Source organism: Phoenix dactylifera, chromosome 2, assembly GCF_051530095.1.
Source record: "Phoenix dactylifera cultivar Ajwa chromosome 2, Ajwa_hap1_PhDact_Kaust_v1.1, whole genome shotgun sequence".
Classification (NCBI taxonomy): domain Eukaryota; kingdom Viridiplantae; phylum Streptophyta; class Magnoliopsida; order Arecales; family Arecaceae; genus Phoenix; species Phoenix dactylifera.
Window position 1 is genome coordinate 37,222,713 of NC_143191.1, and position 23,229 is coordinate 37,245,941.

The 23,229-nt window shown below is 42.8% G+C and overlaps 2 protein-coding genes across 4 annotated transcripts; both read right to left on the reverse strand.

Moving 5' to 3' along the window:
- Positions 1 to 5,657: 5,657 nt before the first annotated feature.
- Positions 5,658 to 11,430, reverse strand: LOC103701451 (gamma-glutamylcyclotransferase 2-1). The gene is made up of 9 exons (XM_026802358.4): positions 11,048 to 11,430; positions 8,908 to 9,025; positions 8,711 to 8,787; positions 7,538 to 7,594; positions 7,397 to 7,453; positions 7,251 to 7,291; positions 7,074 to 7,145; positions 6,884 to 6,963; positions 5,658 to 6,279 (listed from the first exon to the last, which is right to left on the reverse strand). The coding sequence occupies exons 1-9, from the start codon at positions 11,270 to 11,272 to the stop codon at positions 5,999 to 6,001; spliced, it is 1,008 nt and encodes a 335-aa protein (XP_026658159.3). The 5' UTR covers positions 11,273 to 11,430; the 3' UTR covers positions 5,658 to 5,998.
- A 1,473-nt stretch (positions 11,431 to 12,903) lies between these two features.
- LOC120111377 (FCS-Like Zinc finger 14-like) lies at positions 12,904 to 18,177 on the reverse strand. Of its 3 annotated transcripts, none has more exons than XM_039128390.3 (3): positions 17,415 to 18,176; positions 13,457 to 13,546; positions 12,904 to 13,359 (listed from the first exon to the last, which is right to left on the reverse strand). In XM_039128390.3, the coding sequence occupies exons 1-3, from the start codon at positions 17,897 to 17,899 to the stop codon at positions 13,203 to 13,205; spliced, it is 732 nt and encodes a 243-aa protein (XP_038984318.2). In that variant the 5' UTR covers positions 17,900 to 18,176; the 3' UTR covers positions 12,904 to 13,202. The 3 variants fall into 3 exon arrangements, with proteins under 3 accessions (XP_038984318.2, XP_088572384.2, XP_088572385.2); XM_088716259.2 differs by lacking the exon at positions 13,457 to 13,546 and adding an exon at positions 15,615 to 15,759 and having other exon boundaries at positions 13,153 to 13,359; positions 17,415 to 18,177; XM_088716258.2 differs by lacking the exon at positions 13,457 to 13,546 and having other exon boundaries at positions 17,415 to 18,175.
- Positions 18,178 to 23,229: the final 5,052 nt, after the last annotated feature.

The window sequence follows — 23,229 nt, forward strand, 5'->3', positions numbered from 1 at the left end:
AAGCTCAGAAACTCCTCGGTCGATGTCCACCCCTGTTGCAGGTCGGAGAAAGTCGAGGCGCACTCTCAGATCTACACAACCCGTTGATAGCCAAAAAGAACATGAAAAATAGACTCTACCTCCTTGCAGGCCAGCACCGTGGGGAATACTAACCCTACACCGAGACAGCACTCCTATGGTGGGCAAGCAGCCCCAAGCGACCTTTTAGACAAACAAGGTCACCCGATGGAGGATTCGCAACTGCTAGATCCATCCCCTCTCAATCTGCTAAACGGATGTCCTCCCAACCAGCCCAAGTAGGTCTCCTGTTCTCACCTTTGGCCCGTCAGTCTAGCCCCACACCCTCCTATCCTCAGCCTCACCTGCTGGAATCGGCAACACCAAAACCTACTCAGCTAATTGCTTGCCAAAAGCCCACCGCCGCACAAGGACCTCATCCCAACCCTGCTCTCCTACAACAAGCAGGTCGTAGACTCTGTAGCCCTATTCGGGGTCAAAAAAGGTAGGCCACCTTCATAACGACAGGTCGGCCAACCATCTATGCCCAAAGGAATCAATAGTTCGCCCGTCACTAATCTCCAATCTAATCTCTGGAATCACCAAGGGGCATGGAGGCATATCTCTCTTTCCAGATGAAGGAACTGCACCGACCAATGCAGAAAACTGATGGGTCTACCGAGTCTCCGTACTTGGCCCTCATCGAGGAGCCCAAGAGACTCGCTAGCTTCAGTATAAATCTGAGTGCCAACCTGCTGGGAAAGATCTCTCATTGCTCGATTAAAGAGTGGATCCCCAGCTCGCCACAGCTGGTCGGCTAGCAGATTGTATCCCACACCAATAGGTGGACACCATTATTGCTATCCTGTCGCTGCCAAATAAAGTCCATGAATAGGCTCTTCATATACAGTAGTGCCGCAATAGGCACCAAGGTGTTGGATAGTAGATAGATAGAAATCAAATTGAGGACTGATCGTACCAGTGTGATTTTGCCCATCATCGACAGAGCGCTCGCCTGCCCGTCCTCCATCCTCTGCTTAATGCTCTACTCCAAAGAGAAGCAATCCCCCCTGCGAAGACGTTGTCCTATGATCGAAACCCCGAGATATCTCAAAGTGCCTCTCCTGCTCCCCAATCTCCATGATGGTATCCTTCAAATTAGCCTATAACTTCAAGCTAAAACAAATAGCTAACTTTGCCAGGTTGACCTGCTGACCAGAAGCCGCACAGCATTCCTCCAGCACCCTCCGGAGTGCCATAGCCAATCTCATCGTCTTCTAGGCCAACAACAAGCAGTCGTCCACGAATAGCAGATGAAAAATCTGAGCTGAGTCCGGCACTGGCCTGTAAGCTTCCATCTCCTGCCTCGTTGATACTAGCTAAAGCACTCTAGATAGGTAATTCGCGCAGATGATGAATAGAAGTAGTGACAAAGGGCACCCCTGCCTTAATCCCACCAATGACACGAAGAACTGCAATGTGGAGCTGTTCATCAGTAGGATAAAGGATGGGGTGTGGATGCAATCCTGAATCCACCTTATCTAAAGTGGGTGAAAGCCAAAGCACTCTAGTGACTGAGCCACGAAGTCCCGCATCATCCTATCATAAGCTCTCTCTATATCTAGCGTGACGCCCATCAAACTCCTGCACCCCGACGCCCTTTGGAGATCAGACATGAACTACTGAGTAATGAGTACATTATCAAAGATGGATCGGCCGCCAACAAGGACCCCCTTCTCCAGGTAGACAAGTTTAGGCAAGATACCCTCATCCTCCGAACCAAAATCTTCGCGATAGTCGTGTAGAGGGTGGTGCACATGCTAATCAGGCGAAAGTAGCCCGGCTCCGCAGGATCCGGTCTTTTAGGAATCAGGGTGATAAAGGTCCTATTTCACTCATCTGGCATCGTCGCCGACAAGAACTGCTGGATAGCTGTCGATACCTCTTACCCGATGATATGCCAGTACCTCCTAAGGAAAACTGGAGGAAAGCCATCCGGTCCTGAGGCTTTGTCCTCACCCAAGAACCAAACGGCCTCCGAACCTCTACCATCATCATTGGATTGACCAAATATGTTTCTTAGCTCAGATACTCTCACCGTTGGAACTAGCATAACTCCTCCAAAGCCACCCCCCTGATCAGTCTACCTAGATCGAAAGAATTGTTCCAGTGTCTGTCTGATAGTGTCGGGGTCTTCAGTCAACTACCCACTAATGTCTCTAATCCTACAAACCTTGTTCCGCTGCCTTCGGATCATGGTCGACTGGTGAAAAAATCTCATGTTCCGATCACCTTTCCTGATCCACTAAATGCAGGACTTCTGTCTCCAGAAAAACTCATGCTGCCTCAGGAGGGAGTGATATCTAGACAACATGGCTCTGAGGTCCATCTGCTCTCCATCAGATAGGCTGCCTTATCATTCCTCAAGAGACTATAACCTAATAATAGCTGCTTCTGCTTCCTCTATCCTTTTGAAGATGTTCCCCACCTCTTCTCGATTCCACCTAAGTAGCCATCATCTAGTTACCTCAAGTTTGTGGGTGACTCTCTACATGACATCTCCCTGCACCAGCATCCGCCAAGCCTCCCGCATCACCTCTCACGATCGTGGGTAGGAAAGCCAGACCTACTCAAAGGGAAAAGAGCTACGAACCAAAACAAGATGCGAAGTACTCATCAGAATCGAGCAGTGGTCTGAGGCAATTCGGAGAAGATACCGCACCGAAAGTCCGAAAACTGCTGGATCCAATCGGGCGAGGCAAAAGCTCTATCTATCCTCTCCTAGACGCACACCCGGCCTAGTCTGTTGTTGCACCAGGTGAACTGCGGTCCTGTAAACCCAAGGCCACCTCCTTCCCGCTTCTCATTCGGGCCGTCAATATAATTGAAGTCTCCCACCACCAAAACTGGATACCCCTGCTGGATTAAACTAGTAACCTCGTCCCACAGTACCCTTCTCTCCTTGTAATTCATGCTTGCATAAGCTGCCAACGGAACCCAAGGGGGTTCATTTCCCTCTGAGATCATCATGACCATCTACTAGTTGCATTTGTGGAATATGTCGAGGTTGCATCCTCCAAGTCTCCACATGACAATGATGCCCCCTGACAGGCTCTGAGACTCTACCACATACCAACCCCAGGAGTTGGGAATAGACCGTCTCACCCCCTGCAAACTAGCTCCGAACAGTCGGATTTCAAACAAAACACATACCTTAGGATCATGCAGTTGTACCAATCTATAGAAAGCCGACCTGAACGAAAGTTTACCGGCTCCCCGACAATTCCACAAGAGGATCTTCATACCACCGAATTAGATATGGAGGGCCCTTCCAAGCCCTCCGACCTCAGCCTCCCAACAGCCCCACTTGGCCCGGTTTCCTCCTACATGGGCCCCTGCAGAACTCTCTGAAGCAACTGGGTCATCTCCCAATGCCACAACTCACTTGGGCCCGCCTCAGCCTGTCCGGCTCCCAGGTTCCCTGCCCCACTTTCCCCATCCACCACAGAAGTGGCGATCAGCACCTGCCACCCGAGCGTGGAGGTATTTTCACTCGCCGGCGGTTTCCCCAAGTCGGGGGCCACCCCCGCCTCCGGGCATCCACCATGGCCTCAGGCGCTACCTGCTCGTGATGGTCCTCACCTGCCTCCATACCTCCTGTCGTCGGCTGTGAAGAGGAAAGACACCGGCCACCCGAGGTCGGCTGCCACCACCCCTCACCTTGCCGGCCTTAGGAGACCAGGGCCCGCCCTTGAGCACCATCGGAGAGAGGCTCCTGCTCTGAAAATGATGCCTCTCTCCTCCCTGGCTCGAGATGCCCTCGCCTGGCACGGTCGGCTTGGGCCTCTGGCACGACCCGCAACCAACAAGCCCACCACCCCTATTTTTCTTGGACGGGCTCCTAGCCCGTTTCAGGAGGCCTAGCCCGTGGTTAGGGCCTGCCAAGCCTGGGCCGACCCTACCTCCTTGGGCCCGACCCGTTTCCATCATGCCCGCTTCTTGGCCTGTCTCGCTAGACAGACTTGGGCGATCCAGACTCGATGCAGCGCCTAGTTGAGGCGGACTCACCTCCTCCCTATGCTCCGTTGGACCGCCGGCCGCATGCTACTTCTCTGCCAAGCCCCGCCCACCTTCTTAGGCTTCTACCAACCGTCGAGTTCGGCGGGGAGATGGGCGTAGCCGGCCCATTTTGAGGAGGACACGGCCGTGAGTGGGAAGGAACCGGACTCGAGGCCGACTCGGGGGTGGGGCTTAGCCTCCTTCCTCACCTTACCCTTGTTGTCGGCGGCTCTAGGCCAGTAGACACGGCTTGTGGCCATCCACGGGGCAAAGACTAGCTGCCTGGTGCTTCCGAACTCCCTCGATCCTGACTCCCTCGGGGAACATGCCGAGGTCTCCTCCACCCGCGACACAGCAGGGCATCCCGACAACCCATCCTTCTCAAGCTCCGGCCCAGGGTAGCGGCAGTCGCTCTCGAGGTGCCCGATCGGGGCACAAGCAAAGCAGAAGACCGATAGGTCTTCGTAGATGAAGGCCTGCCAAACCTTAGTTGGCTTCCCTTGGATAAACAACCCCGGTTTGAGAGGGTTGAGGGCGTCGATCTCAATTTTCACCCTTGCATACCTTACTCACAGGAGCTAGTCGGAGACATCGTCCAACTCTAGTAGCCGGACCGTCGCTGTTGCAATTTTGAGCAAAGAGTCCTCCCAGAATTTTAGGGGAAGACAGGGTAAACAAAGCCAAATTACTGTTCTACTCACCGTGTTGATGCCGGGGACGAAATCGGGCCTCCACTCCTCCATTGCCAGCAGTTGACCGGCCACCAGCCATAGCCCGCCAGTCATCGCAACTACCCAATCAATGCTGCTCCAAAATTTGAAGGCCACGAGACCCTCCACCATCTGAAAGGACTCGACGGTCGTATCCCAGCCTGTCCTGTAGCCGAAGATCTCGTGCCATCCAATCCGCCGGAGCACGATAGCCCAAGGTCCGAACAACCACCGCTGACGATGCCGAGGCCATTCGTGCTCTTTCCACACGGTCGACTGGCAACTGTTTAGGATACGTATAAAAATTCAATAACCGAGAGTCGAATGGAGGCTCATCGAATGTGTGTGTGTGTATATATATATATATATATATATATATATATATATATATAGAGAGAGAGAGAGAGAGAGAGAGAGAGAGAGAGAGAGAGAGAGAGGTTCGTGCATTGTGGTACAACCACCGAGAAGTATGCATTATCTTTCATCTACCCAAATGTGAATAAATTTCTCCCTTATCATATTTTCTAACCAATTGCCTTTATGATGAATTGCTGATGCTGTCTTTTCTTATGTAAATGCTGATTTGGATGCCCCGTTGCTTGAATTTGTTGCGGCTGCTTCAATGTAAACTGCAGAAGAAGTTGAAAGATAGAGAAAGCACTCGACAACGTATGTTATTTGTTGCCCTCGGTGCATCAGGTGGAGAGTTTGGCCGGAACCGCAATTCCATCAAGCGGAGTAAATTGTCCCTTCCTAAGATGCCTCGCACACCTCATAACGAGAGTGTTGTAGCCTTGCGCATGCATTTCAAAAGCCACAAGAAAGCGAGAGAGAGCACAAAAGCCAAAAATCGAAATTGAGAAGACGTTATTTTACTGAGGGAGAGAAAAATTAGTATGAAAGAATCCATTGCAAGAAGAGACTCAGCTTTGACACAACGATAAGATTACATCTTGCACCGATCTCAAAGTACTTGAATTCAGGATGTATAGTCCAAGTTAAAAATAGAGAGCGTTGCCAAGGGGCTCCGAGTAAGGGTGTACAATCAAGTGAAAAATTGGAAATGTACGAGACAAACACATGGATGCTGCCATATCTGCTGGACGACGACTGAAATTGTCTCCTGGCCTCTTATCAAGAATCCACTGCGACAGTAGTTTCGAAAAGGGATAAAGGATGCAGAAGAGCTTCATGGGGCTTCTAGGAGATAGAGACCTCAGCTATCCTCACCTTCAAATGGGTTCGGGCCGTATCTTCTGCGCGAAAGAATGATTAATATTTTTTCGCCACATCGACCATTGGATCACATCTTGCACAGATCTCAAAGCACTCCAAACTTTTCCATTCATCCGCCCACATAGATCTCTAAGCGGCCATTGCCCCATCCAATGGTGGATTCGCATGAAAGAAGGTGTGTCCTTTCGCACGTAAGATACAACCCCCGTCCCTTTCAAACTGCCAATTATCTTTCTCACCTCGTTCGCGAGCTCAATCACGCAATCATCTTGATGACCTGCATTAGCTCTAAAAATTATCCATTGCCTTTCTTAACTCATCCAAACATCATTTATTATTCTTCCATTTCTTCTTATGAATACTTCAGGAATTCAAATAACAAACTCTAAATCATCTTATGAAAGAGGATTTAGAAACCCAGGAAAAGAGCACTGTAGATTGCCTGCAATTAGCAAAAAGCTAACCAGAGGGATAACCTCAACCCACACAATCGACAATGTCGATACAAAAAATGATCAATGGGGATCTTATATTTTTACGAATATCACGCCTTGCACCCAATTATTTTCCTTTCTTGATGTATATTGCGTGGAATTTGATTCTTGTCATATTATGTGGAGTTTGGTTCGGTACAATATGTATTTTTCATTATTGATGCATATTGTGTAGGATTTAATTCTACTATATTATGTGACATTTGATTATATACAATATATATTTTCTATTCTTGATGCATATTGTTTGGGGTTCGTTTTCTTTTTTGTATATATACGGTTGTTCATCCCACATGAAATATATATAGAATATCTTTTCTTTAGTGCCTCTCGTTACCACTCTTATCATAGATCAATTTCAGTTGAAAAAATAAGAGATAGCCTCACCTATATTGAACAATGCCTTCTCCAGAAGAAACAGATAGTCCCTATTGTTCCCGCAAGGACCATGGGCAGTAGCAATTTGTCTGAAGTACACAGTAAAGGAGCTTGATAAGAAAAAGTACAACCACTGAAGCTAATCATTCAAAAGAACAGGGGGAAAAAGAGTTCGAATAAATATAATCTTCTGATTCACCTTGCTGTTTCCTCCAAGGGAGCTGGACCCAAATAGTACTTGCTGGCCTTTTTATCTGGGGTGGATGTGAATCTGCAGAAGTAACAACTTGTTAATCTCACAACGACGGAAGATTACAGTCCAAAGTAGCTTGTCAACACAATGTATATTATTTAGCAGGAAAGTTTAGCATCTTACACCAAAACTCCTGTTACAGCTGGCCTAAGAAGATCTTCTTCCTGAATGATGCACGCCACAGACAGAAGAGTGAGAGTGGTTCATCAAGAAATTAGTTCTCTCAAGGGGCCTTTGAGACATCAACAACAGCAAATCTCTGATCTTACCTTGTAAAAGTCCACAGAAGTTTTCTGGTCATATTCGCATTCTCTTCTCTCCAAATACTGAGAAGCGTAAGAAAAATGCTCGATAACATATCAAATAATCAAACAGCAATCAACTGAAGAAAACAGCACATTGAACTGTACCTTCATTGCTGCCCTTTCCTTTTCTCTGTCTCCTCTAACACAATATGCAGTGCCCCACTGTAAGAGAAACAAGCCATGTCAAGAGTGAGAGGGAAAAATTGTAAAGACTGACTGCGAACTGCACATCAAAGTCTGTTCTAGTGAAACACGAATATATAATATAAATGAAGTTGTATAGAGCTTGACGAGGACAAACATCAGATGAGGGTTTACCTCATCTGGAAGCGCAAGGTATGGATCGATATCCAAGTAAGTTCATCCTTTCATGTGCTTGTGAATGCATTAATTGCTTATCTACTTTGATTTATCATCCTTCGATATGTACATATAGATAGTTGACCATCTTAATTTCCTAAGCAATTCTCACACTTGGTCACTCTAATAACATTTTCAAATAGTTGCTGTATGGTATAAACTGGATAAACTAAAAATAAATCCAGGATTTTTTTTTTTAATTTCAAGGCCAGATTTTAAGATGGTACTCTGAAGTTTCACATCCTCCCATATCAATGAAGAATAGCTACTACTAAATGCTATAAAAGCTTTCTAATCAAATGAATATGAGTAAAAAAAATATATTCAAACCAGACATGGAAGAATAAAATTAGAAGTAGTTGAAATAAGAATAATTTTCAGGTGGTCAATAAGGGTATTTAAGGGAAAGTGAAATAAATAAAAAAAAAACACCCAGAGCCATCGTGTCTAACCTATCTAGTCATATAAAAATTGGAGACATTTGATGATAAAAACAGGAGACATAGATAGAAATATATGCACTTTCTGCAAGCATTTAATTATAAATGTATCTGGAGAATCTAGCAAATATCCCTCATGACAATAAAATCAAGATAGAAACAGGGAGACCTAACAGATCTTTTATAAATGGAATCAAGTAACAATTTTGGTTTTTCCCTTCATCAATGCCCTCATATAACAAAGTAACAAACCAGGGAATGGAAACTAAGAAAACATATATAAAATCAGAGGTGGGTACTGTACCCTCCTCTTAAACTAAGAAAAAGCCAGTTGCCTGTCAAAAGTCACAGAACTTGGAAACCAAAAAAAAAAAAAGGCACGGTCCAAAAAATACATGATTAAGAACCTGAGGTTTACAAAACAGATTCTAGCCAAGTAATCAGATAGACAATCTGGCAAAGAATAAGTTCTGCTTACACAAACTGCTCCTTTTTTGGCCTCCAATGTGCAAGTTCTAGCTGGATTCTCTGGTGTACCTCTGTGATCTATGCATGCTGCAAAGAAAAAGGCTAACATTATTTTTTTTTTCTTATGCAGGATTTTAATTTATGTGTTGCTTTAAGATTTTGAGAGATGTCACTAGGCCATCCTTTTGACGAACAAGTAAATCTTACCAAGATCGAACACACGCCTGTAGTCCTTGATGAAGCCAACTATTTTCTCATCAAAGTCAAATCCAGGATTCCATATCAATGATCCATACCCAAATACCCACAGCACCATGGTCACAGCCTACATTATATATTCAAATACATTAGGGAAGGAAAAGAAACTTCTCTAGAGTAAACCATATATATACAAAGGTGGCATCTTTAAGGCTAATTACTATCTCCTCTACAGCCGAGCGATCTGCTCAACTATCTCATGGCATGTAGGAGGAAAAAATTTTGGCAGAACGGAAAACTTACAAATTAAACATCTAGATCTAATGGGGAAAATATTCTAAAAACAGTAGAATTTAAAAGCTTCGTAAATTTTTGTAATCTGCTTCTTGGAATCTCGCACGCAGTGATTTTCCTATAAACAATAGACAAAAAGGCTTCATTGCTGTAATCGGAAAAACATACCAGAAAAATGAGAGAAAGGTACTCAAATCTCTCCTCGATCTCAGAGAAGAGGAAGAAAGATCCAATGACGAAGCAGAAACGGCGTCGGATCGTCCTCTTCGAATCAAAACCCTAACATCCAATTCGAGATCAGAACCCCAGGACCTCTTTCGACGTCTTCTCTCTCTTCCTCGGGGATTTTGTTTGGGTTTCAGAGGCTGATGGGAGAAGCGGGGACAGCCTCGGGATGCCCCGTACGGATGCTCGCATGACATGAACTCAGGTCTATGGTGTGAATCGCGGGGCCCGCTCCATTATCTCGAACTCGAGGTACAATGAACCTAGACGCCCATCTTTCTCCGATGGAAGAACCTGGACGCCCTTCTGGGAGGGTCAATCTTTCTGGCGCCTTCTGTTTCACGCCAATTGCTGCTTCCAGGCCGTTTTAGCAGACTGGAATGTGGGAGTCAACGAACTTGGACGCTTTTGCGGGAAGGTTTAACATTGAAGAGCCATTCAATTTAATAACGGCTAATGGACGGCAACGTCTAAGGGAGGACACGCTTCGGCCGTAAAAAAATTGATATTTTTGGCAAGCATAGCGGACTGCTCGATCCATGTTTCACTAGATTGACAGTTCTTAGAATCTTAATCAACGAAACAAATATGCTAATCTTCATTGGAGCAACGCCATCTACAAATATTTAGCAGTGGGACACAACAAGTTCCAATTTTTTTAGGAATTGATAAAAGGATTCGAAGAAATTAGCCACTATGTTTCATATATTAACCATTGCAACAAATATTTGGTTAATTAGAAAATCCAAACAATCAAAACAATATAGCTAGCTAGAGAGCCAGCTAGCCATGCACGCACGCACAATTAGGGTCTGTTAGGGAAGGATTAGGAACGGCCCGAATCCTATAGGATCCATGGATCCTATGAATAAAAATCCTATTTCCGTCTCTAGCCGACAAATAAAATAATAAAAAAATAATTAGATAAAAAATTTAAATTTTTGAATTTTTTTAAAATTTTAATTTAGTAAATTATCAAACTACTAACGTCGTTCAATTTGAATTTTGACTATAAATTTCATCTGATTGCCGTAATGAAATTGCCGCATAATATATATGACTAACTTATATGGCAGAACACAGCGCGCGGCAATTTCATCGTGGCAGCAGATGGAATTTATTGTCAGAGTTTGGATTGAAGGAATGTAAGAGTTCGGCAATAAAACTAAAAACCTTCAGATAGTTAAAAATTTTTGGCGTGATAATTTTAAAAAAAATCCTCAGATTTTCTTCTTCTTTTTTTTTTTCAGTTTCCGCGATCGTCGGGCTCAGCCATCGCACCCCCATCGTCGCGCTCCACCTCCAAAACCAGATCAGGCCGTCACCTCCGACCTCAACCCATCCTCCCCGCCGCAGCAGTCGAACCCAAACCCCAGCTCCAGACGCCGTCATCGATGGCCGCCGGAAAGGACGGGACGGCGGCGGCAGGGGGGTAGGTTTGGGGGTTTTTGTGGGGAGCGGGGCGTCGCCGAAGACTTGCTTGTAGCGGAGGAAGTTGGGCCGGTAGGAGACGCCGTCGGCCTAGTCGATGGCGGAGGAGGGACCTTGAGAGCCGTCGGATGGGGAAGGGAGGGCGGAGATGAGCTTTTGCTTGACTAGGAAGCACAGATAGATGTCGCCTATTTTGGACCTTGGTGGAGGCGTTCTTCCAGGACCGGAGGAAGGGGTAGGCGACGGGGTCGACGGCGTGGTGGCCGGCGTTGACATGGGCGGCGATTGGCCGGAACTTCTTCTCCCGTGTTCGCATGTGGGCGAGGCTGCCGTTGGACGCCATCTCCGCATACTTGTCGATCAGCGACCGCTCCTCCTCTAAATCCTCTTCTGTCCACTTCTTCCGCTTCTGCGCCGACGCCATGCCGCCCCCTTCACCTGCTGCTCCGACGGACCACTGCACCGCCGCCGGAGGACGCCATGGAGAGGAGTGGACGAAAGACTCTTTGGAATCTTTTTTTAAGGGACCAAATTCGATGGGATCGAGTCCGAATGAATTAGGGTTTGGGAAAGGGGCAGGATGGGCGAGTAGAGAAGGATGAACATGTACTACCAAGATGGTAGCCCAGTGGGGACGAGGCTTTACTTCCACCAGGATGATTCAGGTTCGAAACGTGCAGACGTCGATTAAATTTGGAGACCGGATGCCCTATGCTTAAATGCTGCTGGTGTGCGTGATACTGCCGCTGGCAACCAGAGTGATATTGGGGTGACGTACTCATACATGGGTAACCACGGTTGGGGAGGGCACGTGGAAATTTGTGACCTGAATAGAATATGCTCTAGCGGAAAAGGGACCAGTGTGGAGTTGCTACGCAGGTGAGATTCTCTTCACCCCATTCTTTCTTTTTTTTTCATCAAAAAAAGAAGAAGAAGGATGAACATGTCCTTCTTATGAACAGGTAGATCGGATGGTGGATATAGACTATTAGTAATGATGGTGCAATTTATCGTGTTAGTTTGGAATGATGGTGTTTATTTGGAAGGATAGCAAGCAAAGAGTGAGGCAGCTGCAGCATTTGGAATGATGGTGTTTATTTGGAGAAACACATCCAGAATCCAAGAGGCCAAGACGCATTGAGTTTCAGTTAAAATGATAAAACCCTCCTAACTACTACTCTTTTACGTCTATATTAGTTAAATTCAACTACATAATTCACATCTAAAGAAATTTTGGCCAGTCATATGTCAGTTGGGCCTGAAGAAAAAAGAAGAATGCTGAAGAGGCTGAACATCGACAAACCAATTAGAAAGGCTCGTATAGCATCCCGATCAGCTGGAGGAAATTAGGGCTCAGAAACTCAGGCTAGCTGGTAGGGCACAGGATATAATTATTTTTGATAATGGTTTAGGTTAAGGGTACAAACCAGTGTTTTCTGGGATGGCTTTGATGGAGGAATTAGATGCAACTGTGTCTTCGATTTTTGAATCACATTCACTTGCAAGTCCAAGGCAAAGATGTGATTAATGAGGTCTGTTGGATTTGATCCAAATGCAACCATGGCAGACATTGCACCATCATCGACTGGTAGATTCCTGTGAGATCCCAGACACCAGCATCCAGCAACTGGAATTGGTAGGACTTCACTGGAGGAGCATTATAGAAAATCCAAAGTTAGCAGACAGAGGCAAGCGTATGCTTAATTGCAAGAAAAATCATGAAAAAGGACAAATGAAAATGAAACTTTTCTTGTAAGCAGAAAGGTTTTTTATATAAATTAATTATAAACTTCCATTAATTTTCTAATGAAACAAACAAATAAAAAACTAGATTTTCAAGAACAATAATTCTCCCTGAAACCACCTGAGCCCGCCTCTCAAACTTTGCTTGGATGGATCAAACATCATAGAGTATGAGCTTCTGAGCTGTGAGATAGGATTTTGCAGGCAATTCAGATCAATGATTCTCCAGAAAAGAGAGCAGAGTATGATATGCCACAGAGAGTCCACTCTTCTGAATGCAATATATATACAATAATAAAATCATGCAGCATATTGCTTGAGGATATAACATATGATATTGATAACTATAATAATTTGCCAACGGATGCAGTACACAGACGCTCCAAAGCCTATGATGTTTTCTCTGCTACATGGAATTTATACATCACATATTTGTTTCATTCCTTCTCGTCAGGGCTTTGCCTTAAAAGATGTGATCGAACAAGCATATTATCTCAGATCTTTTCCAGTTCTCTCTGTAGCTATACATATATGGATTATTCACTCTGGTAACCTTTCTCATATTTCCGATCATTTCTACCTGTTCCTTATGGGTCTTTAGTTTTGTATGATTAAGCTGCGGCCACACCAGTTGCAAAGAGCAAAGGGCCAGAACAGGGAGACACAGAGCATTCATACGACTTCAGTACTTCAGAGCCACAGTTCTTGTGCTCATCAAACAGCATCTGCTGGCACCTGCACTCCGCACTACAGAAGGCTTTGTCTCCTCTGCATAACAAACAAAGCCACAGAGATTTCAATTAGTAGACTCCAATGCACCGAATAAAGAATTCTGATAGAACAACAAAGTAGCACAAAATCTTAAGGCAAGCAAGAAGAAACTATGTTGTCTTGCAGACTAATCAGCCCTGATGATAGCAACCTTAAAGGTCTCTTCCCAACAAAACCATGAATTCTAATGCAGGCACAGAATTAATTTCACACAAGCAAGTTATTTCAGGCACAAGTTATGGGCCAAATGATACATAGAGTATTTGAATTACTAAAGTGATGAACAACTTTCTAGATGCCCTTCAACTGGAATGTACCTTTATGTCTGCTGGCAAAATTATAGATTTAATGTGTAATCTACAATACAGGCATCCAATTTTCACTTCTAAACTGCTACTTGTCACACAGATATACCTAGCACATACCTCCTTCTTGTCACTGTGCACATGCTAACCAAAATTCAGCAAATGTTGAAGCTGTAAGTCAATATAAGGAGTAACACATATACAAGCAACGGATTTGGAACACAGCATAAGGGTCGTAGACAAAGTTACCAGCAAAGGAAACAAATTTGGGGATAGGGCATAAGAAACATAAGTGAGAAACAATTCAACTCTCAACATTTTGCATAGCAAGTTATTCAAAGACTGGTACTGAAGCATGAAACAGGAAACAGAATCAGAATAGGGTGGAGGAAAGATAAATGAGAAACAATTCAACTATTAACAATGTTGTGTAGCAAGTTATTCAGGGATGGGCACTGAAGCATGACAAAGGAAACAGAATTGGAGAAACTTCAGCATGAAACAGGTCTCCTTAACTCTGTATATAACTAAATATCGGATCTTGGAAAGTTAGAATGACATCATTCTAAACATAAGGAATTTCAGCGAAGACAGTGCAATACAATTTAGTAATCCAAGGGCAATGAATGATCAAACATTTTCAGCTATCCCTACAGCCATCTAAGTATTCTGTTCAAATGCTGTTGGAATCAAAACATATATGAGAAATTCAAAGACATAAGAATTGATTTCAGCCATTTGTTGATGAATTGTTTATCCAATCAACTTTCCATAAAGGAAGCTTGGATCAACAAGTATGATGAGAGATAGAAATTCAACTGACACCAGTTTCCAGAGGAACATCTGCATACCAGTCTAAAGACATGGATGGCCAAAACTTCATAGGAGGAAGTTTCTATAAGGATTTTCACATTTTATATTTACAATCTCAAACAAACCCAATATCTCAGAACATAAATTACACTACACTTGTTAAATTTGGCAGACAGACACTGTTAAGGGCCATTAAAAAAACAACGGGATAGAATAATATCAAAATCCCATCCTGACATTTTGGAGGATTTAAAAAGAAAGAAAGAAAGAAAGAAAGAGAAGATGATTCAGAGGATTATAGTTATCAGAGAAGAATGTGCATGCACGATTCAAAGAGACTGAGGTACAAACTGTGAAGCTAAAGCTTCAATATATTCATATTTAATGCTATGACCGAAAACTGTCTAAAGAAGACTGGATCACAGATATTTTTGGGAATATCATAAGATGTGCTTTCTTAATAGATATCATATGTTATGCTTCCGTTGATTGTTGACCTGCTTTAAGTTTATGCTTAAAGAGAGCAACACAGTTTATGGATGTAGTAAATCTCATGGATTAAACAAATGATATGGACTGTTTTTCTTCCATCTGAGAAAATAGTAAAAACCTAAACAAGAGATTTGTATATCCATTAGAGGCCTCCTGACTAGTACATGATTTCAGGTACCAAACAATTTTGCCATGGAGCCCCCTTTTATCCATTGTATGTTTAATTGATTAATTGGAATACGCAAAACACATGGACAAATCATTTAGCGAGTGGAGAGGAATCAAATTTAATAAGGGTGTAAGGTGCTTCAGGCAATTTTTCTAAGGGCAATTGCCTGAGTTATGTATATGAAACAAAAAGTTGGGAAAAAGGAAAAATGACTTTTAAAAGGGAAAGCTTCTCTAGAGGGAAAAAGAACAATAACAAAGACATTTCTCATGAACAAAAATCATATGAAGCGGGTACTACAGAATATCAAATGGGGCGGAACTCCTATTTTGCCAAATTTCCTCTAGCACCCATCTTAAAGAAAAAAATCCAAAAAGTCAAATGGGGATAGGACTCCTCCTACTAACAGAGTCTATCAGTCACATAACTAAAAAAAAAACATAAAAAAAAAGAGAACGTCCATGAAGAGAGACCATCCGCATCCTCTTTCTTCCTCGTCAAATCTCTTCATCTATTCTCTTTCTCATCAAGCCGTCTCTCTCATCCATGAGATCTTCCTTCTTCTTACGAGTCCCTTTCTCCTTCTCTAAATCCCTCTCTTTTCCAAGATCTTTGCACCTAAAAGTTTACAGAATTTAAGGAATAGAATGAATATAATTTCTTATGTTAAACAAAGTTAGAAAAGTTTTCTATGTACAAGTACTGGTGACACCATGTTTTAAAAATTATGTATCAATTTACTTAGAGTTGTGTACTAGCTTACTATATGACTAATTTCTTTGGTGTATATCACTTAGCCAAGTAGTATGTATTGATAAAAAATATATTTTGAAAACTATATATCGATTTATCTAAAGGTATGAATTTAATTACTGCTAGGTGCATAACAAAGAAGGTTGCAGTATATATCAAAAAGTCGATGATTGTGTAGCACCTAGCCATGTATATGCTAGTGAACATGATGCTCTATAAACTATAAATTAATTTGCTTGGCAGTGTATACTGGGTTGCATATACATATTTGTTAAGTATTTATTCCTTGACTGTATACTATGTACTCGCGAATATTATGTTGTAGAAACTGTGTATCGATTTACCAAATATGTATATTGGCTAGCTAGATGACTAATTTGTTTGGTATGTATTACCTGGCCATGTAGCATGTAATGATAAAAAGCATATTTTAGAAATGAAGAAGAAAGAAGATGCCACATACAACTTCCTTTCTTTTTTTTTTTTTTTAAATCACAGGAATGATGATCCCGTTCGTAAGAGGAGTTTCTAACTTTTAGATTTCTTCTTTGAGATGGGCACTAAGAAAAATATAGCAAAATAGAAAGTACCACCTTATATTTTCTTCTATGATGCCTGTCCCATATGATTTTTGTTCATTTCTCACCTCATATGTTAGACTATCTCACTGCTTTATCAACCATGGCCAAGATTTTCTATATATAAAAATCTAATATATATATTATCCTCGTGATATATACAAATCCCCTGTGTGGACACAAGGTTAGGCTGGCAGCAAGTTCCATGCAGAAAATGGCACCTAGCTCGTCATGGTTGTAGGCGATGCCACCACCGGTGCCGCAGAGCATAAGGGTAAGAGCTGATTTTATCATCACCGTCCCTTCTTTCTCCCTTCTCTTCTTCTTCTTCTCTCTTCCAATGTTCTTTATTTCTTCTCTCCCATCTTATGTGGGTGTGGGTGTGTGTGTGGGGGGTGGGGTTCAGGGGTGGGCGGTGATTAAGAGGAGTTGCTGCCAGTCGACACCAAGCAAGGCGGAGGAGCATCTAAGCGGAGGTAGTGGCAGTACAAGGGCGAAGAGAGTAACAGAAATTTCGTAGAGAACGAAAGACAAGGGCAGTTAAATCATTTCCTAAGCGCCATTAATGGCGTCAGACGAGAGAAAGGATGGCACCCACTTAAATTGAAAGTTTAAGGATCAATTGAAACTAATAGAAGGAGAAGAAATATTTGTGTAGATGACTGAAGATTGAGGGCTCAAAATTTACTTTCTCCTAATAACTAATAGACAATCAGATGTTTCCTGCAGGACTCCTTGCAAGAATACGCGCACACAAAAAAAATGATCCAAGAATTGTACCACCAAAAAATTTTGATCCAACAAATCCCCTCCAGTACGATGAACCGCCCCCCCCCCCCCTCCCCCCCCCAAAACAAAAAAAAGGAAACTGTGTCATCAGAACTACCACTAAGATCAATTTTTTTAAGAAAACAACAAGCCAAGGCGAAGAAGAGGGAATACCGGTACATGTAGACATCGATCCCCTCAAGCTTCTTCTTACACAAATAGCAGCGGCTCAAGAAACCGATTGCCGCGAACGGCATCGCCGGCTCCGGAGGCGGCGGCATCTCGAAGAGCACCGCACGACCCCTGTGGACGGCCCCAGTGACGACCTCGGAGCCGCCGCCGAAGTACACCCTCTTCCTGACGGAGTTGCCTCTGACGTGCGAGATCACACACGTATAGCTCTCGGAGAGCTCCGTCTCGTCCGGCTCCGGCGATCGGGCGGCCGCAAAGGCCCTCGCCGGGGCGATCGGGATCGGTTCCGACCGTCTCAGCGCCGCGGACCTCCCGCGGCCTCCAACGTCGCCACCGCCGCTGAGGGCGGCGACGATGCCGAGGCCGACGGCCCCGTCGGCGAAGCTCCGGGGGGAGCGGGCAGCCGGAGGGTCGGCGGGGTCGCCGGAGACGAAGAGGGAGAGCTTGAGAAAGGAGGAGTCGGGCATGGCGGCTGGAACTGAGAAGGAATCAATCTGGAGCTTTATAGAGGGAAGAGATCTGACGATGAGAGGATTAAGGAGCTTCTAAAGCATATGCTTCCTCCCTCCTCTCTTAGATGGATGGGGAAGAGACGAAGAAGTTTGGGGGTGCGGGTTGTTGAAAAGGAAGAGGGAGGGAGAGAGAGAGAAGGAGTGAGTGGGAAGGGGAATGGCTTCCTTTCTACTCCACTCTCGTCTCTCTCTTCTCCCTCTAGTTGGGAGGATAGGACCAGGAGATTTTAAAGCTAGGAGAATACTGGACAAGGATTTTCAGAATTTATTATATTTTTAGCTAAAAATATATAAATAGTAAAAAAAGATAAATAAAAAAATATGAAATAAAAATGGAAAACATAACAAATAAACTAGAATAAAGTAAAAAACTTAACATATAAAATGTAAAATAAAATAAAATAAGCAACATAGTTCACAAAAGTAAAAAATAAAACACTCTAAAAATAAAAAATAAAATAGCAAAGGGAAAATTAAAAATAAAACTATAAAAAACATAGAGTTATATAATAATATTCAAAAGGAATATGATCTATCAACCTCAGAATACGAATTTTCAAAAGAAACTATAGAACAAAATATTAAAATACAATTATGCAATAGATATTCAGAAATAATCCTAACATGTACAATATTAGGAAATAAGCTAATCTAAAATAAAATAAAATATATTAAATATTATGCACTTGATATGTTACTCATGAATACTAAAATTGATAAATTCTAATGTTTGGCAAAAATGATCACAAACAAAGTAAAATAAAAATTGAATACAATATTTTAACTTTTTTTATTCAAATAAAGGTCAAATAATAAGAAAAAAATGAATTGAAAAAAATACGAAGGCATAATACTAAAAATAAATGAAATCAAATAAGAGAAAATATAGTTGAAGAGTAAAAAAAGGTCATTTAAAAGATAGTGAAATAATTAGGAAATTAAAAACAAAATGTAAAGAATCTAAAATAAAAGTATAAATTAAAAATTAAAAGAAGCATAAATAAGTAAGTTAATAAAAGTACAATATTATACTATAAAACTAAAAACATAAAATAATCCATGGAATAAAAATAATATATATGCAAAAATAAAAGGATGAAAATACAAAACAAGATAATAAAATAGAAAAAAAACAAACCAATGACATAGGTTAAAAATTTATAAATTTTATAAATAAATAAAAATAAAAGCATAAGTTAAATAGAAGTAGCAGAAAATAGATAAAAATATTAAATTATCCAATTGCTATATCTATAAGTTAGATGATAAAATTGGAAATAAATAGTAAATACATAAATGAGAGTAAAAAAATAAGGAAAAAGATAAATCTTATAAAAATGAACCAAATAACACAGAGAAAATAAATGAAAATAGATATTTTGAAAATAATAAATAATAAAAATGTAAAATATGTAAAATAAACTTAAAGCTCAAAAAATATGAACATATGCAATAAAACAATACATAATATACTAAAATAAAAAATATAATGATGTAAGAAATACAATGTAATTTAACGATAGACTACAAATTCAAACTTATGGAATGAAGAAAAACAAAAGATATAGATAATTTTTTTGAGGATACAATATACATAAATTAGACTGGATAAACAAAAAATTAAGGCGAGAAATAGCTAGTGTGCGAGGGTTAGAGAGAGCCCTAGGATAAGGAAGGAGGTATTGATATGTATCATTAGGGATGGCAAAAATTGACCCAACCCATCAATCCAATTCACATTCGATTTGCAATAAATAGGTTTAAATTTGGACTAAATAGATTTGGGTCATAAACAAGTCGACCCGTTTAAATTGTTTAACAAGTGGGTCGAGTTCGGATTTCAGACATTTGATCTGTTTAACCCATTTAACCTGTTTAATAACTGGTCAGGTTGGGTAACCCATTTAACCTGCATCCTTTTTCATTGTCTTGAATACCAAAAAGTACTATTCTAGATAGTTTTGTGAAAGCGTTGTTTTGGAGAGTTCTGAGAAATTACATCCTTTTCAGCCCTTACAGTTCTCCATCGACTTTATGGAAAGTGTTCTTCACCTCCTTTCTCGCCTCATCGACTGAGTAGCGACTGTCGAGCGCCCCTTCTTTCTCCCAACTTTTTTCCTCTTCATCCCCTTCTCATCTTCCCTTTCCCCAATCTATTTTCTTCTGTAATCTCTTCTTCTTCTTCCTTGCTAACACACTCATCTTCTTTGTCTTGTCACAGATGATAGAGAATTAGAGGATTTGAAGGATTTCAGGAAGATGGTCTTGTTCTCAATGGTAGCATTGTGAAAATAATGGTAATCCTTCATAAATGTCCCCTCCTCCTAGAAATCCTCCCTCTTCCCCCCAAACCCATCTCTCGCCTCCCTAATCAGACTTCGATCTCTTCAATTTTAGGTTGAAGAAGCCTTTCGAGTGTTCGATTGCTGTGCTATTCCCTCTAATCCTTACATAGTTCTACCTGTGGTGGTGCTTTCTTGGACATTGGTTGTCTTGGATTTAGATCTGGGTCGAAAGCTTTGGATTTTGTTCGATTTCGAGTGATTACGGGTGGTGGTTCCAGTTTCAACAATGACGGTGATGGCTATACGGGATGGGGGAGATAGTCCTTGTGGTGACCTCTAAACAATTTCAAGCACTTCTTCAAGTCCAGGTGCCGACTACTATGATCCAATACATGCAACAACTAGCCACTTCTAGCAGCCGCCACAGCAAGAGGCCTATGAGCATGGTCATCATGAGGACTCGGGGCACTCAAATTGTCGCTCCCCACCTCAGAGTGGGGAGGCAGAAGCTTCCCAAGCAGCCTTCTTGCCATCATGGCTCCGACAAGGCTCCACGTGGCCACAACATTCAGCCGCGGAGTTAGATGCAGGAAAGCTAATCTTGATCAGCCGAGACTCTCCTTCTTGGGAAGAGCTGATGTCTAGCCATTCTTCCTCTCACTGACCTGATAGGGCTTTCAAGAGGGAAGCCAACCTCGACCACAAGCTTGAGAAGATGCCCAGCGCCTCGAAGACCCGGGACATCATCAAGCCAGCCAAGGCCGAGACATGGAGTTCACCACTGAGCCCCCATTTTCGACAAAGATAATGAGGGAGGCTATCCCTCCCCCCTCCATTACTGGAGACCTATGATAGTACCTTAGACCCTCTGGACCACTTAGCGAGATTTAAAGCTCTCATGATGCTCCAGGGTGCCATCGACGTGATGCTGTACAAAGCCTTCCCAACTATCTTGCAGAAGATGGTTCGATTGTGATACATCAGGCTGCAGTCTGGTTCGATCCACTCATTCGAGCAACTCGGCAGGATGTTCGCTACCCATTTCATGCGTAGCAAAAGGTTGAGGAGTTCGGACACCCTCTTTTCCATCAAGCAACACCCTCTTTTCCATCAAGCAACTGGAGGACGTGCCCCTACGAGATTACGTCAGCCGCTTCAATGCAACCATGCTGGAGGTACTCGATCTGAATTATTCAATCATGATGTCCGCCATTAGGAGTAGATTGAAAACTTCTCGATTTCTTTTCTCCCTAGAGAAGAAGTTTTCAAGAGACTACGTCGAGTTGCTGTCTTGGGCGGACAAGTATATTAATGCCAAGGAGGCCATGACAGCATAACGAGAGTTAATTGGGGGCAGACCTAGCAAAAAGATAAATAATAAGTAGTTCCGTGATGACTTAGGCCCAAGTGGTGTTGAGGCAACCCGAGGAAGGTTGCTAATCCCCATGGGAATCCTAAGAAGTTGTTGGAATCATGATGCTGATCATAAATAGGAATAGAAATAGTAAAGGAGGACAAAGCAAAAAAGATGATCTTTATTCATTGCTCCAATTATAGTGGAAACTACAATCCAATTGGTTACGTGCTTATATAAGAAAGAAAAATTGGGTAGCCCATGTGAAAGCATAGGAAATCCGATAGCAACTAAATGTTTATGGACTACAACATCCATAAGGAGTCTGACGACTGCCTTTTGTTGCGGCTTCCTTGAAGGTGATAAAACAGTCCTCAACCAAACCTCCTTGGTGAGGACTCAACCTCTTCACGTCCCGTGACAATAGAAGACTCGTATCCTAAGGAAGGAGCAACCTTGCCCTCATCCTCTATGGCATACAGGGACATATTTTCTGATCTCATTGCTGATTTGAGGAACTTAAGACAACTTTCTGCCCTGGGTTGCTTCTACTCTCAGCTCCGCCCCCATCTTCGCTAGTCTGATGGCCGATCACTAGTCGAAGACCCCCACGAGTCGCACTACAGTCTCTCCAAAGCTCGACAAAGTCAAATGGCAAGGTACTTGCTACAGTAAAGAGATAAAGGGAGATTCTTGTCCTATTTATAGGCGTGATTTATAGTTGGAACCGAAGCACCCAAGCTCAAGTCAGAGGACACATGTCAAGCCCCTAGCTAGGCCAAATTTAATTCCAGGATTCTCTAGGAGCCCACGACTATCCTGGCAGCATTCGGGGTTATCACCCCATCAAGGTACGAGCCTTGTTGAAGAAAGGTGCTTGGACTTCGAGCACAGGTCAGTATGATGGCACACGTAGCTTTTTGAGAAAATGACAAAATTCTGCCCCATGATGACTGCTTAGCAGGTGCCACTACATTGTCGAGGTGGGTGCCTTGACAACCATTTCGAAAAACAAAGGGCATAATCATATAGTTACCGAACGGTACTCTAGACTGAGCAACCCCTCAAATAAAAAGGGCATCGGTTCAGCTGAGCCACCAAGTAAGTAAAAAGACGAGCAAACTTTCATTCATTTTACAAGAAAAGAAAGAAAAGTACAAAACAACGGCTCGTAGCTGAGCCAACACCAAAGAAAAAAAAAGCAAGTGAGAGAGATAAATAATAGCGTACACAATTACTCGTCTTTCGTCGGCTCTTCCTCTTTTTTTTCTCTTCTTCCTCCTCCTCGGCCTTGCTCCCCAATCCCCGAAAGAAGGCTTCCTCGTTCGAGCACTCGCCCGAGAAGGTGACCAAGCTAAGATCGAGCTTAGGAGCCATCTTGTAGACTCTTCTCTGGTAGAAGGTGAACCTCTTCTTGAAGGAGTCTTTGGCGGCCTCTAACATCTCGCTGTGGAACTCTATAGAAGTCTTGTAGTCTATGATGATGTTGGGTTCTCTCCTTAGCACGAAAAGACTCCTCCTTCGCTTGGATGACCTCTTTGGCTGCGATGTCACTCCTCTCCTTAGACTGGGTAGCTCTATCCTCTGCCTAAGTGAACCTCTCCTCAGCTTGGGAGGCCCGAAGTTTGGCCACAGTGACTGCATTC